Below are 17958 nucleotides of genomic sequence, written 5' to 3'. Positions count from 1 at the left end.
CATCTGCGATGTCTTGCCTGATGCGGGTGAAGGCTGCTTATGCCTCAGGTGGGAGGGGAAAAGTTGTGGCTTGGGCCAGAGGGCAGACCTTGTCCAAGAAGTGAAGGACCCACTGCGAGTAATAAGAGAACAGGACCAGGCACCTGCAGAGGGCCTTTAGTGTGGGGGAGAGGGGTAACTCCATTAATGGGCGCATCCTTTCCGGATCTGGGCCGACGACTCCATGGGCCATAGTGTATCCGAGGACAGCAAGGAAGGGTGGTGCTGAACACACACTTCTTCTTGTTGTATATGAGGTTCAGCTCCGCAGCCGTATGGAGGAATTTGTCCAGGTTAACATCATGGTCCTGCTGGTCACGACTGTAGATAGTGACGTTATCCAGATATGGGAATGTCACCTTCAGCTTGTGCCGGTCTACCATCTCCTGCTGAAAGATGGAGACCCCATTCGTGACCCCAAAAGGAACCCGGCGGAACTGGTACAGGCGCCCGTCTGCCTCAAAGGCAGTGTAGGGCTTGTCCTTCGGGTGGATAGGGATTTGATGATACGCCAACTTCAGGTCAATCGTGGAGAAAACCTGGTAGTGGGCTATCTCATTGACCATGTCAGTGATCCTCGGCAGGGGGTAGGCATCCAGCAGGGTGTACCGATTAATGGTCTGGCTGTAATCCACGACCATCCTCGTCTTACTTCCCCCTTTTACCACCAGGACTTGGGCTCTCCAAGGGCTGTTACTGGGCTCTATAATGTCTTCCGCCAGGAGTCGCCACACCTCCACCTTGATGAAGTCCCTGACTGCAGCGCAATAGTGCCCACTTCTGGCAGCGATCAGCTTGTAGCCTAGTGCAAGATGTGGGAAGAGCGCCGGTGATGAGAGGCCGCAGTTTGGCCAGGGCTGGTAGGTTGGCGTGTTGTGCAATGTGAGTGGAGGTTGGGTCCCCCCAAAGGCAAGGGTGATACTCTGTAGGTGGCACTGGAAATCCAGGCCCAGGAGGAGTGGTGCGCAGAGTTTGGGCATGACCAGGAGCCTGAATCCTGTGTGTCTCCCCTCCCACCGTGATATCGACCGAGCAGCACCCGAGGGTACCAACAGTCTTATCCTTGGCGGTGATGGGGTGGACCTTTAACCTTAGGGCTATGCTCGGGTGAATGAAGCTCTTGGTGCTGCCACTGTCGAACGGGCACTTTGTTACCTGCCCGTTGACTCACATGTCCATCGTCGAGCGCCTGAGGTCATGGGAGATGTTCCTGATCACCATGGTGACAGCCAGGACTGTCTCGGAGTTGAAGTTGTCGCTATCCGGAGGGATAGGACGGCCTGGTCATTGCCCGTGTTGACCACATCAAATTCAGTCGTGAGGTGCAGCGTGCGGTAGCCGATGGCATTAGCTAGAATAAGACACACACAAAGGTAAAGACTATACAACAGGCTTTAATCCACAAAGACTTCCACAGAGCCAGGCTGGCTGTGGCTGCAGCAACTCTAAGAGAGGCCTCAGGAGGCCGGCACAGGCTTATATCCCAGAGGGTGATTGACAACCGACAAGGTGGGGCTTGATCCTTTCTGGCCAACTGATTGACAGCCGGCCAGTTGTTGTCCTGTCCCCTTACACTCCTGCAGGTACAAAGGTTGCCCCCTGCATTAGGCCAGTGGTGTACCACCACACTGCTCAAATATGGTTTCTAGTGCATGGGGCAACTGGGAATAAATGGACACCATTCCAAAGAAAGGGAGGCTAAGAAGAAGAAGAAAAACCTAATAGCTAGCTCTAAACTTGCTGGGGAAGCTGATGAGTTTTGTCAATGAATTCTGGAGTGTGGGCTCAGCGAGCTGGAGGGAAGACTGGATTCTGAGGAAGAAAGACTTTGTGGGAAGGATTGGATTAAGGAGAGGCAATGGATTAAAATGAGGAGGAAAATATGAAACTGGAGATGCTGGTGGATTCAAAGCCAATGTATAAGTCATCAATGGTCAAGCAAGACTGATGATCAGGAATTGATGTAATACAGGAGTTTTCAAGGAATGGGAGATCAGAAGCGCATTAGAGTTCTTGGTCTAGTGGGAGCAAATGAATAAACAGGGTTCCAGAAACAGATGGTGAGGCAGGCAGTATGATTGAGATGGAAGGAGGAAGTCTCTCTGAATGGCACTTGAAATTTCATGATTGGGTTTGAACAGGTTCCAAAGCCCAGTTCAACAAAGAGTAGGCCGCCGTTTGAATTTGCATCACCAGCCTTTGTTCGACAACCAAGATCATTTGATCATTTGAACATCTTGGTGGAGATTTAGTTGGTCTGATCTGAGCAAAGACCCTATTTTGTTTGCAGAATATGTACTTTGAATGTAATGTCCGGGAAATGAAGACACTTGAAACCATTTTGGTTTCCACCATTCAGATACTTTATAATTAGTTGCTGCAGTCCAGTTTTTACAAAATTGTCTCTGAGCTGATGTTACAGGATGTTCAGTCATTGAATATACTCAAGGTTGAGATGTGTAAAATTTCTGGACATTGAGCAAATTAGTATTTGGGGAAAGTGAATGTAAACAAAAGATTTGGCACAATCTGAACAGACTCAAAGGATTGAATGAGCTATTAGTGTTTCTAATGTTTATGTCTTATTCATGTTATTATTGATAATCAATACTTTGTTTAATTCACAGTTTATAAATTGCCTTCATTCCATTGATTTGAAGTGTATTATTAACTTGGATATGGGAAAGTGAGTGAAGTAAAACGTTTAAATTTACAGAGTTGTGGTCAACAGTGATGAGGTTAATAATATTCTGCCAAACAAGAGGCAGATAATATTTCATGCAGAGAAGTGTTAAGTGATAAATGAAGAGAGGCAATATCAACTAAAGGACTGGGGTGTATATGCAAGAAAACTTTGAAAGGGCCGGATATTGTGACAGACTGAATTGGACCCTGCATTTCATGAGATGGCCCATGCAACATGGTTATACTGTGCAATTTAATATCCAATTCTGATCCCTCTATGAAAGATGTAAATACTCAAGAGATGATATGAAAAAGATTGAATGGTTCCAGGGATGGGGTTTTTCGACTGGAAACATTGCAAATTGAAGGGATGACAATGACCAGGAAAATTTAAAAAAACCAGAGGCCACAAAACTGATATAGAAGCTGGATACAAATAGCAGGCTAGGTGGAAATAGTCAAAAGAGGGACCCTTCACCAGAACAAGGCAATGACGGATTCAGTTAGGGTAGCTGAAGGGACATTGTTTCCATTGGCAGATGATTCAATGACCAGAAAACACCAATAAAGTGATGGACACATTATAAACAGCAGCTGGATCACAGTATGGTATGGTTGCTGGAGAAAACTGGATAGGAGATCAATCCACAAGACCATAAGCATAGCAGGGAGGATCACTTCCTACCACCCCATCGATGTGATGTACAGGGATCGTTTTCTGAGGCAAGCATAAAATCTTTGAGGATCCCTACCACGCCACACACAGCATCTTTCAGCTACTCCCGTTGGGAAAGAGATATAGGAGTATCAGAACCAGAACCACCAGGCGAGGAACAGCTTCTTCCTATGGGTAGTGAGAATGCTGAACTATCAAAGGAACTCCACGTACTAACCATCTAAGACTCTAAATATATGCATGTATTTATTTATTTGTATATTTGTCCTGCATATGTATTTATTTTGTCTGTATGTGGATTTTGTCTGGTTTTGTGCCTGCATGTTTTGCACTGAGGATCAGAAAATGCTATTTCATCAATTTGTATTTGTGCAATCGAATGTTAATAAACTTGAACTTGAAACGGGATTTGAGGAAATGCATTTTCCATAGAGATTCATGATGACATGGAATCAATGATGGAAAACAAAAGTTTATCAGGGCTTTGAAAAGAAATTAAGATCATCAGAGAGAATAATTTGTTGGCCCATGGTGAAAGAGTGGAAGGAATCAGATAAACTATAGTTTAACAAAAGCCTGCTCCAACCTTCATGGTCTTTCCATAATCATGTGAATGTAGAATACTACAATCTTTTCAACCTAAATCACCTTGAATGACTTTGTCTTTGTGTTCTAAGTTTAAGATTCATAAAGCCATCATTCTTTTTCTCTGTTATGGACACTGGATGTTGCTCTGCCTTTTCCCTTCACTGTGATTTTATTAGAAGCCAGAATTGTATTTCCTCCTACTCTTCATTTGTTTTTAAAAGAGTTGCAAGGAGGGGATGCAATGTCCTTGAACATAAACTCAAAACATCTGGCAATTTGATGGCATCTACCCTCCTTAATTATCAGGACCTCACTCTACTGGTCTAGTTCTTTGTTCCACCTTCTGAACCGTTCGTTCATTCATTGATCTTGTATTGTGCATCTATTTTCATTGTGCATTAATCCACATGAAAGTCAGCTTACCATTTACAAGCCCAAATAGATCATTTCTCAGAATATATTTGAATAGAAACAGTATCCTGTACAAGCCTGTCTCCTTCGCAGAGCTATCTTATCAAGTTTGGATTTGATGTTTTAACTAAGCCCCCCCCCCCCCCCCCACCCCACCACTTTTCTCTGTCACTTCTGAACACTGAGAAGAGTCAAGAGTAAGCTACTGAATTCCTCAAGTAGGTCTCCTCTGTTCAAACACCTATTTCCAATTATCCAGAAATGTTTTTAATCCACTTCACATTGTCTCCCTGATTTCATGATCCTGCACCAGTCTTTTATAAGGTAATAAATCAATATCTTTTGAAAGTCTATTTCAATTACAAGCCTTAACACATTCATAAGTAGGATCGCTGTGATGTTCAGTTCACAAATGCTAACATTCATTAATCCTTATCTGTGTTGATACCTGACCCTGAATTGTACTTCTCGTTAGATCACTGTCCTTTCAGTGACTCTTTGCAGCATTTTTCTGTGTATAAATTTCACACTGCAATTGTCTGCAGGAGTCATTCCACTTCATCATGTGCACAAGAGTCCGGGAAGGAAGTATCTGAAGGACATGACAAAATGTAATCCAAGTGCTAGTCTTTCATTCAAATATATTCCTGTAATGCTCTCAGGAAGTATTTTTACTACTGCTGACGCTCACAGTCTAGTTTTTTTTTAATTCATTTGTTCGTATCTCTGAACTCCATAGCATGTGAGCCACTGTTAAGATGGAATCAAACATCCATCCATTATCTGAGCTTCTGGACAGTACTGCCCAAAGTTTCTTTAATTATCTCTCTGACATTAATTATCTTATATGATGTTATAATGGATCTTGATAATCATGGAGATCCAGTTCTCAGAGAGTTAACACATGCTCCCATTACCTTTGCTTGAGTTAATGTATTTTCACTCCTGATACATGAAGCAGTACAGACACTTTTATCATTAGACACAGTACAGACATTCTGTCATCTGTGCTTATCAGTGCTCTGAGAACAGAGACAGAATGTTTTTACAGAAAGTCACAGACTTGATCTGTTTTTCAAACATGATAATGACAAGCAAATTAACCATCCTGTGACGCTGTCAGATTTAACTGTATGTCATAATATGTCACAGTGGATTGGAAAATGTTCCACATGTGTGGTCACTCTTGTAAACTCTCTGGTATTGGCTCTATTTAAACCATGAAAACCAGGAAGACATATTAAAATCACATTTTAGAAACATTTGATCATATCCAATTCTAAAAATCATTGCTCATTCAAACTTGCATCTGAAGAGCACAAGGCCATTTTTTTCTCTGGAAATAAACTTGCTTCTTTTATTGCCATAACATTTAAGGGATTATTTTCATTTATGTTGCTTCTTATTGTATTGGCTCAGATTTTTGACCTGATCCTCTGCTCCATCTCCACTCCTTTATTTTCCTGTGAAAACTGAAAGTTCCCAACCTGGTAAGGATAGCAGATATCTTGCATAATTTACTGCTGTCAGGAATAATGATCATAAAAATAAAGAAAACATCGATAAAATTTTACTGAATGGACACATTACCATTTAATTGCTTTTTCTTTGCCTTAAAACACGACACAAATCAACTACTGTATTAACTTTATTTATGAAATATTGTGTCTATGTTATCGTATATTTAATCCTTTGAATTTAGATCCTTTTACCGATTTTCTTGTCACCATATTCTATGAGATTCCACACTGTATTAGGAGGATGCTCAACCAAACTGACCCATTACTGTCAAAAAACAAAGAACTGCAAATTCTGGTAATACTGAACACTTTGGGGTGTATTTTATGGTTTGGGCTACTGATTACAAAAATCACCATAACATTTTCCTATTATGTACCATTTTTAGATATAACCTACTGTTGCATTTTCCTGTCATATTTTAAGTCTGCTTTAACCATACAAAACCCTGAAGTGCAACATGCCATTGAAAATTCATTTTTGTTCATTTGCGCTTAGACTTTTCCCTGCTGATCTTGGTGCAGTCCGTGATGAACATGGTGAAAGGTTTCACCAGGACAATGTGACCATGGAAAAGTGATATCAAGGCACCTGGAATCCATCATTGTTGGTTGACTATTGTTGGACACTGACACAAGAGGTATCAGATGCTGAGTCCAAATGAAAATCAGAGGAAAATTATTTTTAGATCAGTTGAACCAACAGAATGTGCCAGCATTATTATGCGATTAAACATCCTAAATTCAATAAAAGTTAATTTAATGTTTCTCCACCTTCCTACATGATACAACAAATCTGAAATGATCTTGTCAGCTTGAAGTTGTCGACCATAATCTGTCATTTGCTTTCAGGAAGCAAACCTCTTGAAAAAAATTGTTGTCCAATGCTATTTACCTAAAAGATGTCAAATCATAGAAGACTTGCATTTAAGATGAAAGCCGGAAAGTTTAAAGGAGATGTGTGGGACATGTTTTTCAACATAGAAAATGGTAGATACATATAATGCACTACCAGGGGTAGTCATGGAAGCAAATATGAAAGAAGAATTTAAGACACTTTTAGATAAACACATGAATATGCAGGGAGTATGATATGGATCATGTGCAGACTGAAGAGATTTCGTTTAATTTGGCATTGTTATCGGTGGGATGTTGTCAGCCAAATGGCCTTTTTCAATGCAGTACTGTTCTACATTCTATCCACCTATACTAGTTTGTCCATCACAGACAGCTCAAATATAGTGTTTTTCTCTTTACCATGTCACCTAGAATCTAATAGTTTGAGTACTTTTATTTGTTCCACTGTGCATTATTGCAATTTAATCGTACTGCTCGTGCAACTCCGTGGGCCTGGCACAGAGTTCAATTTTCATAGATCCACCGACATGGTATACATTTCTGCCATTGTGTTCAGGTGGAGGAAGGAATGAATGTTAAACATTTTCTGGGATGTCATTCAAGGAAGCTACTACTGATGGTATGAAGCTTCTTGAGAGTTGTTGAAGTTGCTTTCAATCAGGAAAGTGGACTCTGTCCCATCATGTTTGTGATTTGTGACTTGCAAGTGGTGGAACGTCCAGGAGATGATGCATTGCTGCTATATACCAAGCCTCTTACTTGCTTGGTGTTGTCTGGTTGCTGTCACCCAGGCTATTAATGTTTAGACCCCATGACCAGTTGGTGGATGAGGGAGGTGGGAATAATCTTCCTGTTGCATGCATTCATTGGTGGTTTAGCAGTGCATATGCTTTAAACCTTTTACCGTTATTGGTCAACAGAACTGTAATTTGGAAACAGTGTAATATGCATGCAATGCTATCTTGTACATTTTGCACTTGCAACTGAGAAAAATGTTAATTGGGAGAAGAGGGACCAAGTTGTTGCTTTGGTTTTAGTGATACTCTGTGTGCAGGTGTACAACCAAATTATGTCACACAATGTGGAAACAGGCCCTTTGACCCAATTTTGCCCATGTCGATCAAAATGTTCCACTCACACTAGTCCTACCTGCCTGTGTTTGGCCATATCCCTTTAAACTTATCCGATCCATATATATGTCCAAATTTTTATTAAACCTTGCAATAGTGCCTGCCACAACCACCTCCTCTGGCAACCTGTTCCATACACTTAGCACCCCCTCAGGTCCCTATTACATTTCTTCCCCCTCCTCTTATCTGAACCCTATGTCCTCTGGTTATGGATTTCCCCTATTCTGGGCAAAAGACTCTGTGTTTTCATTCAGTTCCTCTGGTTGATGATGCAGAAATTGGTTTTCATGCATCAAAATTAGGAACTGATTGAATCTCAATCCAGGGAGCCTTTTGTTACAATAAAACAACAACAACCCAACTGGAAATAAAACATGAAAGTCCGCAGACACCGTTTTTGACGAGAGAAGGGGAGAGAACAGCAGTTAGTGCTATGTAGGAACCTGAGATCCTTGTGCGGGTCAAACTGGAAGGCTTGGAACCCAAGAGGAAGTCAAAGATTTGGATCAGTTATACAATTGACTAAACATGCAACAAATTGATTTGAAAAATATAAAACCCATGAAGATACAAAGAGATTTGGCTGCTTTATTTCAAAGTCCTTGTCTCTTAATGTTTACATCATTAAATCCAACTTTCTTAATTTGGCAATTGACTTCATTGCCAATGATCTTGGACGAGGTCAAATGAGGGATAGAAAGAAGAAACTCATGGACTCCTGTCTCCTGGAATGCGGAGAAGGCAGCAGAAAATCTAAAAATAACTTTGAAGAGGATGTTTAGTTATTTTCCTGTTCGCAGTACTAGTTACTATCTTTTCTTTGGTACACAACTTCTACCAAGCCATGTTGCTGTGAGAAAGACTTTCATCCAGTTTCTCTTTCATTTTTGTCACTGTGGCTGAGCGTTCCTCATGTTGTTTGCTGCTTGCAGGGTGGTGTGGACCAACTTAAGTCAGTTATAACTGTGTGATTAAAAGGGTTTCAATGCATCAGCCTGTTATGTGCTTTTTCTGAGTTTCTTCAATCTGCTTTCTTGTTCTGTGAATTTCAAATTTGTAATTTATCCTTTTACCTACTGAATTTCTACATTCAAAATGTACAAATATATTGTTTACAAATGTGCTTCCAAGTTCCTCAAGTCCCTTTAGTATTCCAGATACCAATAAATTATGCTCCATCAATTAGTCTATACTTGGATTAACCCACTTTGTTAAGAAACATGCACAGGTCAAAACTTACAACTGATCTTGCACACAAATTGATGCAGGATATTACTTTCTCACACTGGCAATCTCCATCGCAAAATGTGTCTAAAAGGAAAGCAAGTGCAGACAATGTGGAAAGAAATGAGATGAATGTCATCTTTTTAAAATGATATCCCTTGTCAACAGTAAAATAATCTAAATAACACTTTTGAATATTTAGCCTTACTAAATCTAATAGGCTGATAATCTGATGTTAAAAAGAATGTCTTGGAAAAAAATCTCAGCAAAATTTTCATAAGCAATAAATAAATAAAGGAGCATCTGAATTGTTCAGCTTCAAAACAACTGGAAAGATGCTGCCAGCAAAATACTTCGACTTCAAAATCAGGGACCAAATCAACAAGACAGGATTTCTCCATCCAAGTTTAAGACGCCAGTCCTGACAGGAGGTCCTGTCATTATCATCTGTGTGTGTGGTTCCTGATAACACTCACGCCTTGCAGCAGGGTGTCTGAACTAATGCTTGAAAGCATCTTCATGAATGCCCAATTTTTGGACCTATTGTCAGTGAGTATATCAGCCAGATATTGGTATGAGGTTTGAGATTTATTGAAGAAATTTCTTGCAAACAGTCAAGTGGAAGGAGAATAATTCAAGTAGATGATATTAACCAAATAAAAATTTAAAAATCTGATCTGTTGGTCCTGTGGCATGGCCGGTGTACTATTTTAAGGGAGTAGTAAAGTCAATTTGACCAGCTTTCTGTTTTCAAATTAATTAGAACGATTGAAGGGAAAGTAATTGGCTTTTTTTCAAATTCAAGTGTAATAAAAATGGAAACAATTTCTTGGAAAGAACACTTTTGCATGAAATGAAAAGTGGTAAATGAAACCGCTGTGGCTATATGTTAAGGATTTACATTACCTATGGTGTGTTATCAGGGGTGCACTTTGAAATTTTTGCTTTCACAATGAATATTGACATTTTAAAACAAATAAAAATGATAATATTCATGGCAATGCAGCTAAAGCATGAATTTGTAACAAACAATGAGCTCATGGAACAAGGGTATTTTAAGACCAAAATATGTAATTTGTAAATCAGACCTTCTGTTTTTGTTTAATAATGTAAATTTTCATATTATTTTGATTTTATTTGATTTTGATTTTAATAACACATTATAATGTGTTATTTTCACACTGCAATTCATTCACTAAAATAATCTGATTAATTTGTACTTATAACAACCTCTGACATTGTACTTTTATTAATATCTAAATGATTATTTAGCTAAAATAAATATATTCCGATGAAATGCAGTCAGAGAACAAGGATGGATAACAGTCTGTACAATCCTCTACAGAGACACTAAAACCACAATGCAATTCCTAAAGTCAACACTGGAAATACGTTGTTACTTAACAGAATATTGCAAAAGCAAATTGCGGGACTCACATTGATTTCACAGTGACCTAATCTCTAACAAGGGAAATCCTGTGTTCTTTTCCTGCTGCTTCAATACCTCCAGACCCTTGACATCATTGCATCAGGTCTGCTATGGGTTCAATTGCCAGTTCAAATATAGTAACTGAGATAATGCGAACCACTAGTGACTCCAATTGCACAGAATCAAGTCTGGGAATGACATTCCATTAGCGATCACAGGGTCCCTTAAATTGTCTTAAATTATCTTATTCAGTTGGAACTCCATGAACAGAGGATGCAAAGCCAATATCAACAGTATCAACAGAAATCATCTGAACCTCTATATTTTCATCATCAGCCCATTATTGAAGGTTATTTTGCTTATGAAGATGCAATTTTTACATAATAACATCTGGTTTAATTGACTTTATTTAGACATGCTTAATTAATTAGATATGTGCATGCATAAAATCAATTTTGTCTTCCATGATTCGTAATTGCTTCTTTCTCAATGCAATTTTTTTTTCTTAAAGAGCCCCGATCTTCAGTTTGAAGATGTATGAAAATTGGACCAGGAATTGGTCATCATGCCCATCAATGTACTGACCAATGTTGGTCCATTGCTGACCAATGTTGCTGACCCAATTTGGCCTCTACTCTTCTTCTGTGCCATTTCTCTATAGACTTTTCTTCCTAGCTATGAAATATTTATCCACTTCCACTTTAACTACTTGTAAATAATCCAGATTTCACCACCAATCAGCATTGAAACTTCCATAAAATAATTATTCCTAGCCTTTGTCCCCCATTCCCTCCCACAATTGCTGATTGAAAGATGTTTAACCTTCTTCAACTGAGTGCCCTTCATCCATGAGCCAAAATGACTCGCGATGAAGATTGCCAGTGTGAGACCAGGCACCCTGACTTCCAGGGTATTCAACATATCAATAAAGCTGATTTTTCTAACACCCTGAGAAATTATGACCAGATCTGGTTGTTTTTTAAAAAAATGAAAGAAATACAAGGTATGTAGTGAAGGGATGGGTAGGTGTTAGAATGGAAGTCTTTAGTACATAGTGATGTGGGATTGATTGTGCATTGCTTCATCATCCTCCATCTGAGATCATGTGATGCATATCAACTCTTTTGCCTGGTTTTATGATACAGCATTGTCCATTTTATCCTTCATGCAATTTTTATAATTGAATAAAATCTGCTGTGATGATCAAAGAGCCAATCAATATTCAGCATAATTCAAGAGCCAGAATGTTGCAGTCAGTGGCAAATGCATGCCCCTTCCATTTGCCTACAGGCTTCCTGCAGGCTCTTCCTTCGTGGATTGCAGTGAAAATTCATAATTATGGATGGCCACCTCAAGCATTCAGGGATCAGTGTGAAAAGGTTACATAATAGTGTTCTCTTAACCCAGCAGGCTGAAGAATCATTTCTGAGAAACTGAGGCCATAGCCCACGGACAGGTTTAGTGTGAGGTCATTGTGGAGTTGGAAAAGAAGGAATTATGGGGTTGCCGATTATCTTGCATCTTAAAACTACAGTGTATTCAAAATGTATTTAATTTATGATTCCTTTGCATAAGAGGAAGGATTGATAGGATTTAGGTCATCCAAGCAGGAAACCCAATTCAGAAGGCTGATGCCTACCAAAGCAGGTGAATATATTGGAAGAGGGAGCAGGTGATACATAGCAAGGAGATGCCTGAGTTCCTGGAGGAAATTCTGATGATTGTAAGAGGAAGTCTTTGTTGATGTGGGATTAAGAGCAGACAGATTGTGGACTGGAAAATCTATTTAAAGAACATCAAGGTGTGGACCTGATATGTTTACCCCTCCTCCCCTACTTTCACCAGGTGAGCTTCTCATACCATTTCATTCTCTGACATCCCATCCAATGCAGTTTTAAGAATATTGGTTGAGCCCCCAAATCAGGAAAGTGCAAATTAGATATGTAAAAATGAAATAAAATTGGGCTTGAGGAATAGAGGAGTGGAAAATAAATGAAACACCACATTGATAGAAGGGCACTGTCAGTGCCAAAGAGGTTACTTGTAGTAATTGAAACTTCCCATGTTCTTAAAAAAATATTATTCTTCAAGAGGCAGGTTCTGATCAGTGTAATACAAATTAACACTCTTAACTAGATGCGAATGTTATCTCTCTCGGTGAAATGCTGTTGGAGTATCGTTCTGGAGGTGGATGGAATTGAGTAGTGACGTTGATTCCCATGTATAACCTCAACTTGCATAAATGGTGTAACTTGCTACTGTCTCCAATTTATGTTAACACAAATTCCAGGCTTTAGAAATGAACCATTTAGTCACATGTCAGGGATGATAAAAGTGTTCTTCCTGAATATATTTCTTCTTAATAAAAGAATAGTTTAACCTTGTATTCTTCTACCATACTCTGGCTCCAAGCTGCTGTGCACTTACATAAACCAGCAAGCAATCCTGAAAGCTGAGAAGCAAGGGTATCATTAAATGCTCTGGCTTATTTCCTGTGCTAATAACCAGATATGAGTATTAGTCTGAAAGAGTTTACACCTTAACCAACTTTGATAGAAGAGGGCGGGATAAAAGGTGAAGGAGTCGCATTGCTTGTTAGAGAAAACATAACCGCGGTGCTATGGCAGGATAGGTTGGAGGACTCATCCAGTGAGGGTTATTTGGGTGGAAGTGAGGAATGGGAAAGGCATGAAAAGACTAATAAGAGTGTATTATACACCCTCTAATGGATAGAGGGAGTTAGAGGAGCAAATTTGTAAGGAGTTAGCATATATGAGAAGTAAATATAAGGTAGTGATTGTAGGAGATTTTCACACATTGACTCTAAAAGGGCTGGATGGGTTGGAATTTGTCAAATGTGTTCAGGAAAGTTTTCTAAATCAATACATAGAAAATCTTACTGGAGAGGGGGCAGTATTGGATCTCCTATTAGAGAACGGGATAGGTCAGGGGACAGAGGTTTGTGATGGGGATCACTTTGGGTCTAGTGATCATAATACTATTAGTTTTAGGTTAATTATGGAGAAGATTAGGGCTGGGCCTAAGGTTGAGATTCTTGATCAGATCAAGGCTAATTTCGTGGAGATGCGAAAGGATTTAGAAAGTGTAGATTGGGATAATTTATTTTCTGGGAAGGATGCGACAGATAAATGGAGGATATTCAAAGGGGAAATTCTGAGAGCACAGAGTCAGTAAAGTCCCTGTGAGGGTTAAAGGAAAGGTTAGAAAATATAGGGAGCCTTGGTTTTCAAGGGATATTGGGAATTTTGTTCTGAGGAAGAAAGATGTGTACAGCAGGGAATAAATGAGGTGCTTGAGGAACATAAAGAGTGCAAAAAAATCTTAAGAAAGAAATTAGAGAAGCTAAAAGGAGATATGAGGCTGCTTTGGCAGGCAAGGTAAAGATATAGCCAAAGGGTTTCTACAGGTACATTAAAAGTAAAAGAATAGTGAGGGATAAAATTGAGCCCTTGAGGATCAGAGGGGTAGGCTATGTTAGGAGTCAGAAGAGATGGGGGGGGGGATAAAATTCTTCAATATTCACTAAGAAAAGGAATATTGAGCCAGGTGAAGTGGGGAAATCTGGTAGTGATGTCATGGAAAATATACAGATTAATGAGGAGGTAGTACTGACAAGATTGACAAAATTCCCCATAAGAAGTTAGTTAGGAAGGTTCAATCATTAGGTATTAATGTTGAAGTAGTGAAATGGATTCAACAGTGGTTGGATATGAGATGCCAGAGAGTGGAATTTTTTTTTGTCGAATTGAAGGCCGGTGATTAGTGGAGTGCCTCAGGGATTGGTACTGGGTTCACTATTGTTTGTCACAAATATTAATGATCTGGATGATAGGATGGTAAATTAGATTAGTAAGTATGCAGATGAAACAAAGATTGATGGTTTTGTAGATAGTGAGGAAGGTTTTCAAAGCTTGCAGTGGGATACTGGCCAGTGAGATGCCAGAAAGATGGCAGATGGAATTTCCATTTTGGTAGAACTAATCAGCAAAGGTCATACATGTTAAATGGTCGACAATTGAGGAGTGCAGTAGAACAAAGGGATTTAGGAATTCTGGTCCACAATTCCCTGAATGTGGAATCACATGCAGATAGGGTGGTGAAGAAAGCTTTTGGTATTTTGGCCTTCATAAATCAGAGGAGTTGGGATGTCATGTTGAAGTTGTATAAGTCATTGGTAAGGCCAAATCTGTGTGCAGTTTTGGTCACCGAATTATAGAAAGGATATCATCAAAATAGAGAGAGGGCAGAGAAGATTTACAAGAATGTTGCCTGGGTTTCATGGTTTGAGTTACAGGGAAAGGTAAAACAGGCTAGGACTTTATTCCCTGGAGTGCAGGTGATTTGATAGAGGTATTAAAATTATGAGGGGGGACAGATAGAATAAATGTGGATAAACTTTTTCCATTTAGAGTGGGTGAGATTCAAATAAGAGGACATAGATTGAGATTGAAGGGGAAAAAATATAGGGAAACATGAGGGGGAATTTCTTCACTCAGAGGGTGGTGGGAGTGTGGTATGAGCTTCTGGCCAAAGAAGTGGATGCGTGCACGATTTTAATATTTCAGGAAATGTTGGATAGGTGTATGGACAAGAGTGGTATGGAACGTTATGGGCTGGGTGCGGGTCAAAGGGACTAGGTGGAAGAAAGTGTTTGGCGTGGACTAGAAGGGCCGAACTGGTCTGTTTCTGTATTGCAATTGTTTTATGGTTACATGATTAATACAATAGCCAAGAGACAATCTGAATTTATTCAGTTGCATTTTATTATTCACCTGAACCATCCATTATAGAACAAAAACTACTTACACTAAGAAAAAATAATTTTTCAATGAATTGCAAATGTATTTTTACCAGAGGCAAGGCTTGTTCAAACTGTTCCATGTGTGCATCTATCCAGGGAGCACACTCCAAATATATCTATTTCAAGTTAGAGACATACAGTAAATGGTGGTCCAAAGAAGGCACTTAATTAGAAACAATTTGTGCCAGGGTCACCTACATAGAATTTAGGTGGTGTTAGGCCTTGGCAATAAGACATCATTTTTGCAACATTCATTCTTTTAAATTATAGCAAGATATGACCCAGCATTCCATTTGATTTCTCTTTCTGACATTCTTTTATTTTCTTTATCATTTCCAGTTTTCATTCGGATAAAATGAATCTCAGTTGCAAACTCCATCAATGAAAATGTAGCTGTGAGACAATTGTGTTGGTGGTCTCTTTAGTGTCAGACCAGCTCCATGCTGCCAAAGGGGTAAGATTTGCCTCCCTTGGATTCTCTGCCAGTGCTTGGTTCACTTGAGTTAGTCAGTTTCAAAGCTGGAATGCTGAAGCGAAGGCTGTTGCTACCTGCTCCTAATGTGTCCTGGAAATAAAGAATAAAGGTGTTGAAGTAGAGCATCAGGAGGATCCCTCTTGTGTTAGGCTTGCAATATAGTTTAAGAACAGTATTAACATTTTTACCCAAAGAAATTGTTTATTAACTTACAACCTGGCATGGAAATGTTGGCAAGGAAACACTGGGTCTTTGAAGTAAATTCCTTTGACTGCATTTCTTGCAACAGAGGAGAAAGTAGAGACATCCTTCAAGTACCAAAAGGATTAAATTTACACTTATATGATATCCAAATGCTTCTCATGTTGTCTGATCTATCCCTCCCATCCACTCTGTTGTTGAGTGATCCAGATCACTAACCCAGTGGTTCTCAACTATTTTTCCCCACTTAGATACCACCTTAAGTAATCCCTTATTAACCACAGAGCACCATGGAATGACATAGGTGCTCAGTGGTTAGTAAAGGATATCTAAGGTGGTATGTGAGTGGGACAAAAAAGGTTGAGAACCACAGCTCTAACCTAACCTAGCCCTGGTTTTTCATTTAGGTTCATGAGATCCCAGGTTTCTCCAGGTAGAAACTCTGACCAAACACATTGGTTTCTTGTAATATGATGATGGATTTGGGATAAAGTAATGGTGAAACCAAGTTATGAATGGCATTAATAGCTCACAAGAAATATTTCTAACAGTTAATCTCTAGGCTTTTTTAAAAATCTGCAAAAGGCAAGCTCTGTGTCACCTTTCTCAAAACCCAATGGGTAAAGGTAAAATAACCCAAAGAGTTCTCCAACTGTTTGGACTTACCTGGGTACTAATCCTCTGGACTCTGCATGCAGACGAGTAAAGGCCTGGCTCTGTCTTTGGTGTGATAAGTTCTAATGCACCAACGGAAGTACTGCTCGGGGTGGATGGCAAACTTGAAAAAGAAGCTGAAGGATAAAAAGATGAATAATAATATTGCATTTGCCGATTAAATCTACTTTAGAGATATTCAACATTCTCTGTCCTCCATGCCATCCACAGTAAAATTAAACAAGTGAAAAATAAGAGATTCCATGCAAGTCACATCTGACGATCCTGCCATGCCCACTATCAACAGCCAAGGCTAGTCCATCTCCTACCTACTCAATAAAGCAACCCCACCAATTCCATCCTGCCCAGCAGTACGAATCACACTCCGTTCATGCCTGCCCACCATTAACCTCATATTAATCTCCATCAGCAAACTGCAGAATTTAAGTGAGTAGGATGTCAATTCACCTGCATTGTAGATATTGCACCCTTGTTTGCTGGTGAACTTCCCAATGGCAGGCTCTCCAACACTATCTCGTTGGTTGGCCTGGCCTGAACCAGTGGCGTAATGCCCCTTTCAGCCCATTTCTATTCAAAGATTCCTTGTGGAGGCCTCCATCACACATCTGTCTGCTGAGTCAAGTTTATTGTCATCTGATTCTACAAGAACAACCCGATGAAACAGAATTCTCTGGTCCAAAGTGCAAAAAAAAAGCAGACATACAACCAGACGTAACACATACAGACAAACAATAAATCTTATGCAGGACAGGTATTTAAACCTATACAAATAAATAAATATTTCATGCTATGAACATCCGGATGGTTAGTGTGAGGAGTCCTTTGGTTGTTCAGCTTCTCACTGTCAATGTACTTCCCATTAAATAGACGTCCACATTATTTAGAATGCGGTGTGAATTATATATTGTTGTCAGAACCTCCATTGATGTAGATTGGCTGGAAATATCTAGCAAGGATTTATAAAGAAGTTCATTGGTCTCAAGCTTCCTGGTGTATATTATTTTACTGTTATTATTCATTCCCCCGTCCCTCCCCACCTTGTACCTTTGTCCCTTGGTAGTAAAGCTGAAAGGTTGCCTGACAACAATCACAAGTCCTGCCCACTGTTGCTTACCAGGGCAGGATGTGTCTTTGTTCACATTCTTTGGTTTCCGCTTCCTAGTCTGAATCCCCTCTTTCTTCATTGCTAAAGGTCGCGGAATCTATCAGGGCAAAAGGAAAATTGGGT

The 17958-nt window shown here is 39.6% G+C and overlaps 1 protein-coding gene across 1 annotated transcript in view; it reads right to left on the bottom strand.

Annotated features, from left to right (window-relative positions):
* Positions 1 to 15323: 15323 nt before the first annotated feature.
* LOC138741481 (transcription factor GATA-4-like) overlaps positions 15324 to 17958 on the bottom strand; it is a 24022-nt gene continuing 21387 nt past the window's right edge. The window contains exons 4-6 of the mRNA XM_069895661.1: positions 17845 to 17932; positions 16722 to 16846; positions 15324 to 15944 (exon numbers count right to left, since the gene is read on the bottom strand). Coding sequence (XP_069751762.1) covers positions 15807 to 15944; positions 16722 to 16846; positions 17845 to 17932 — 351 coding nt within the window. The 3' untranslated portion in view covers positions 15324 to 15806. The remainder of the gene's footprint in view (positions 15945 to 16721; positions 16847 to 17844; positions 17933 to 17958) is intronic.

The sequence above is a fragment of the Narcine bancroftii genome, chromosome 8 (genome assembly GCF_036971445.1).
Source record: "Narcine bancroftii isolate sNarBan1 chromosome 8, sNarBan1.hap1, whole genome shotgun sequence".
NCBI lineage: Eukaryota > Metazoa > Chordata > Chondrichthyes > Torpediniformes > Narcinidae > Narcine > Narcine bancroftii.
This window is presented reverse-complemented; position numbering and strand designations above follow the sequence as displayed.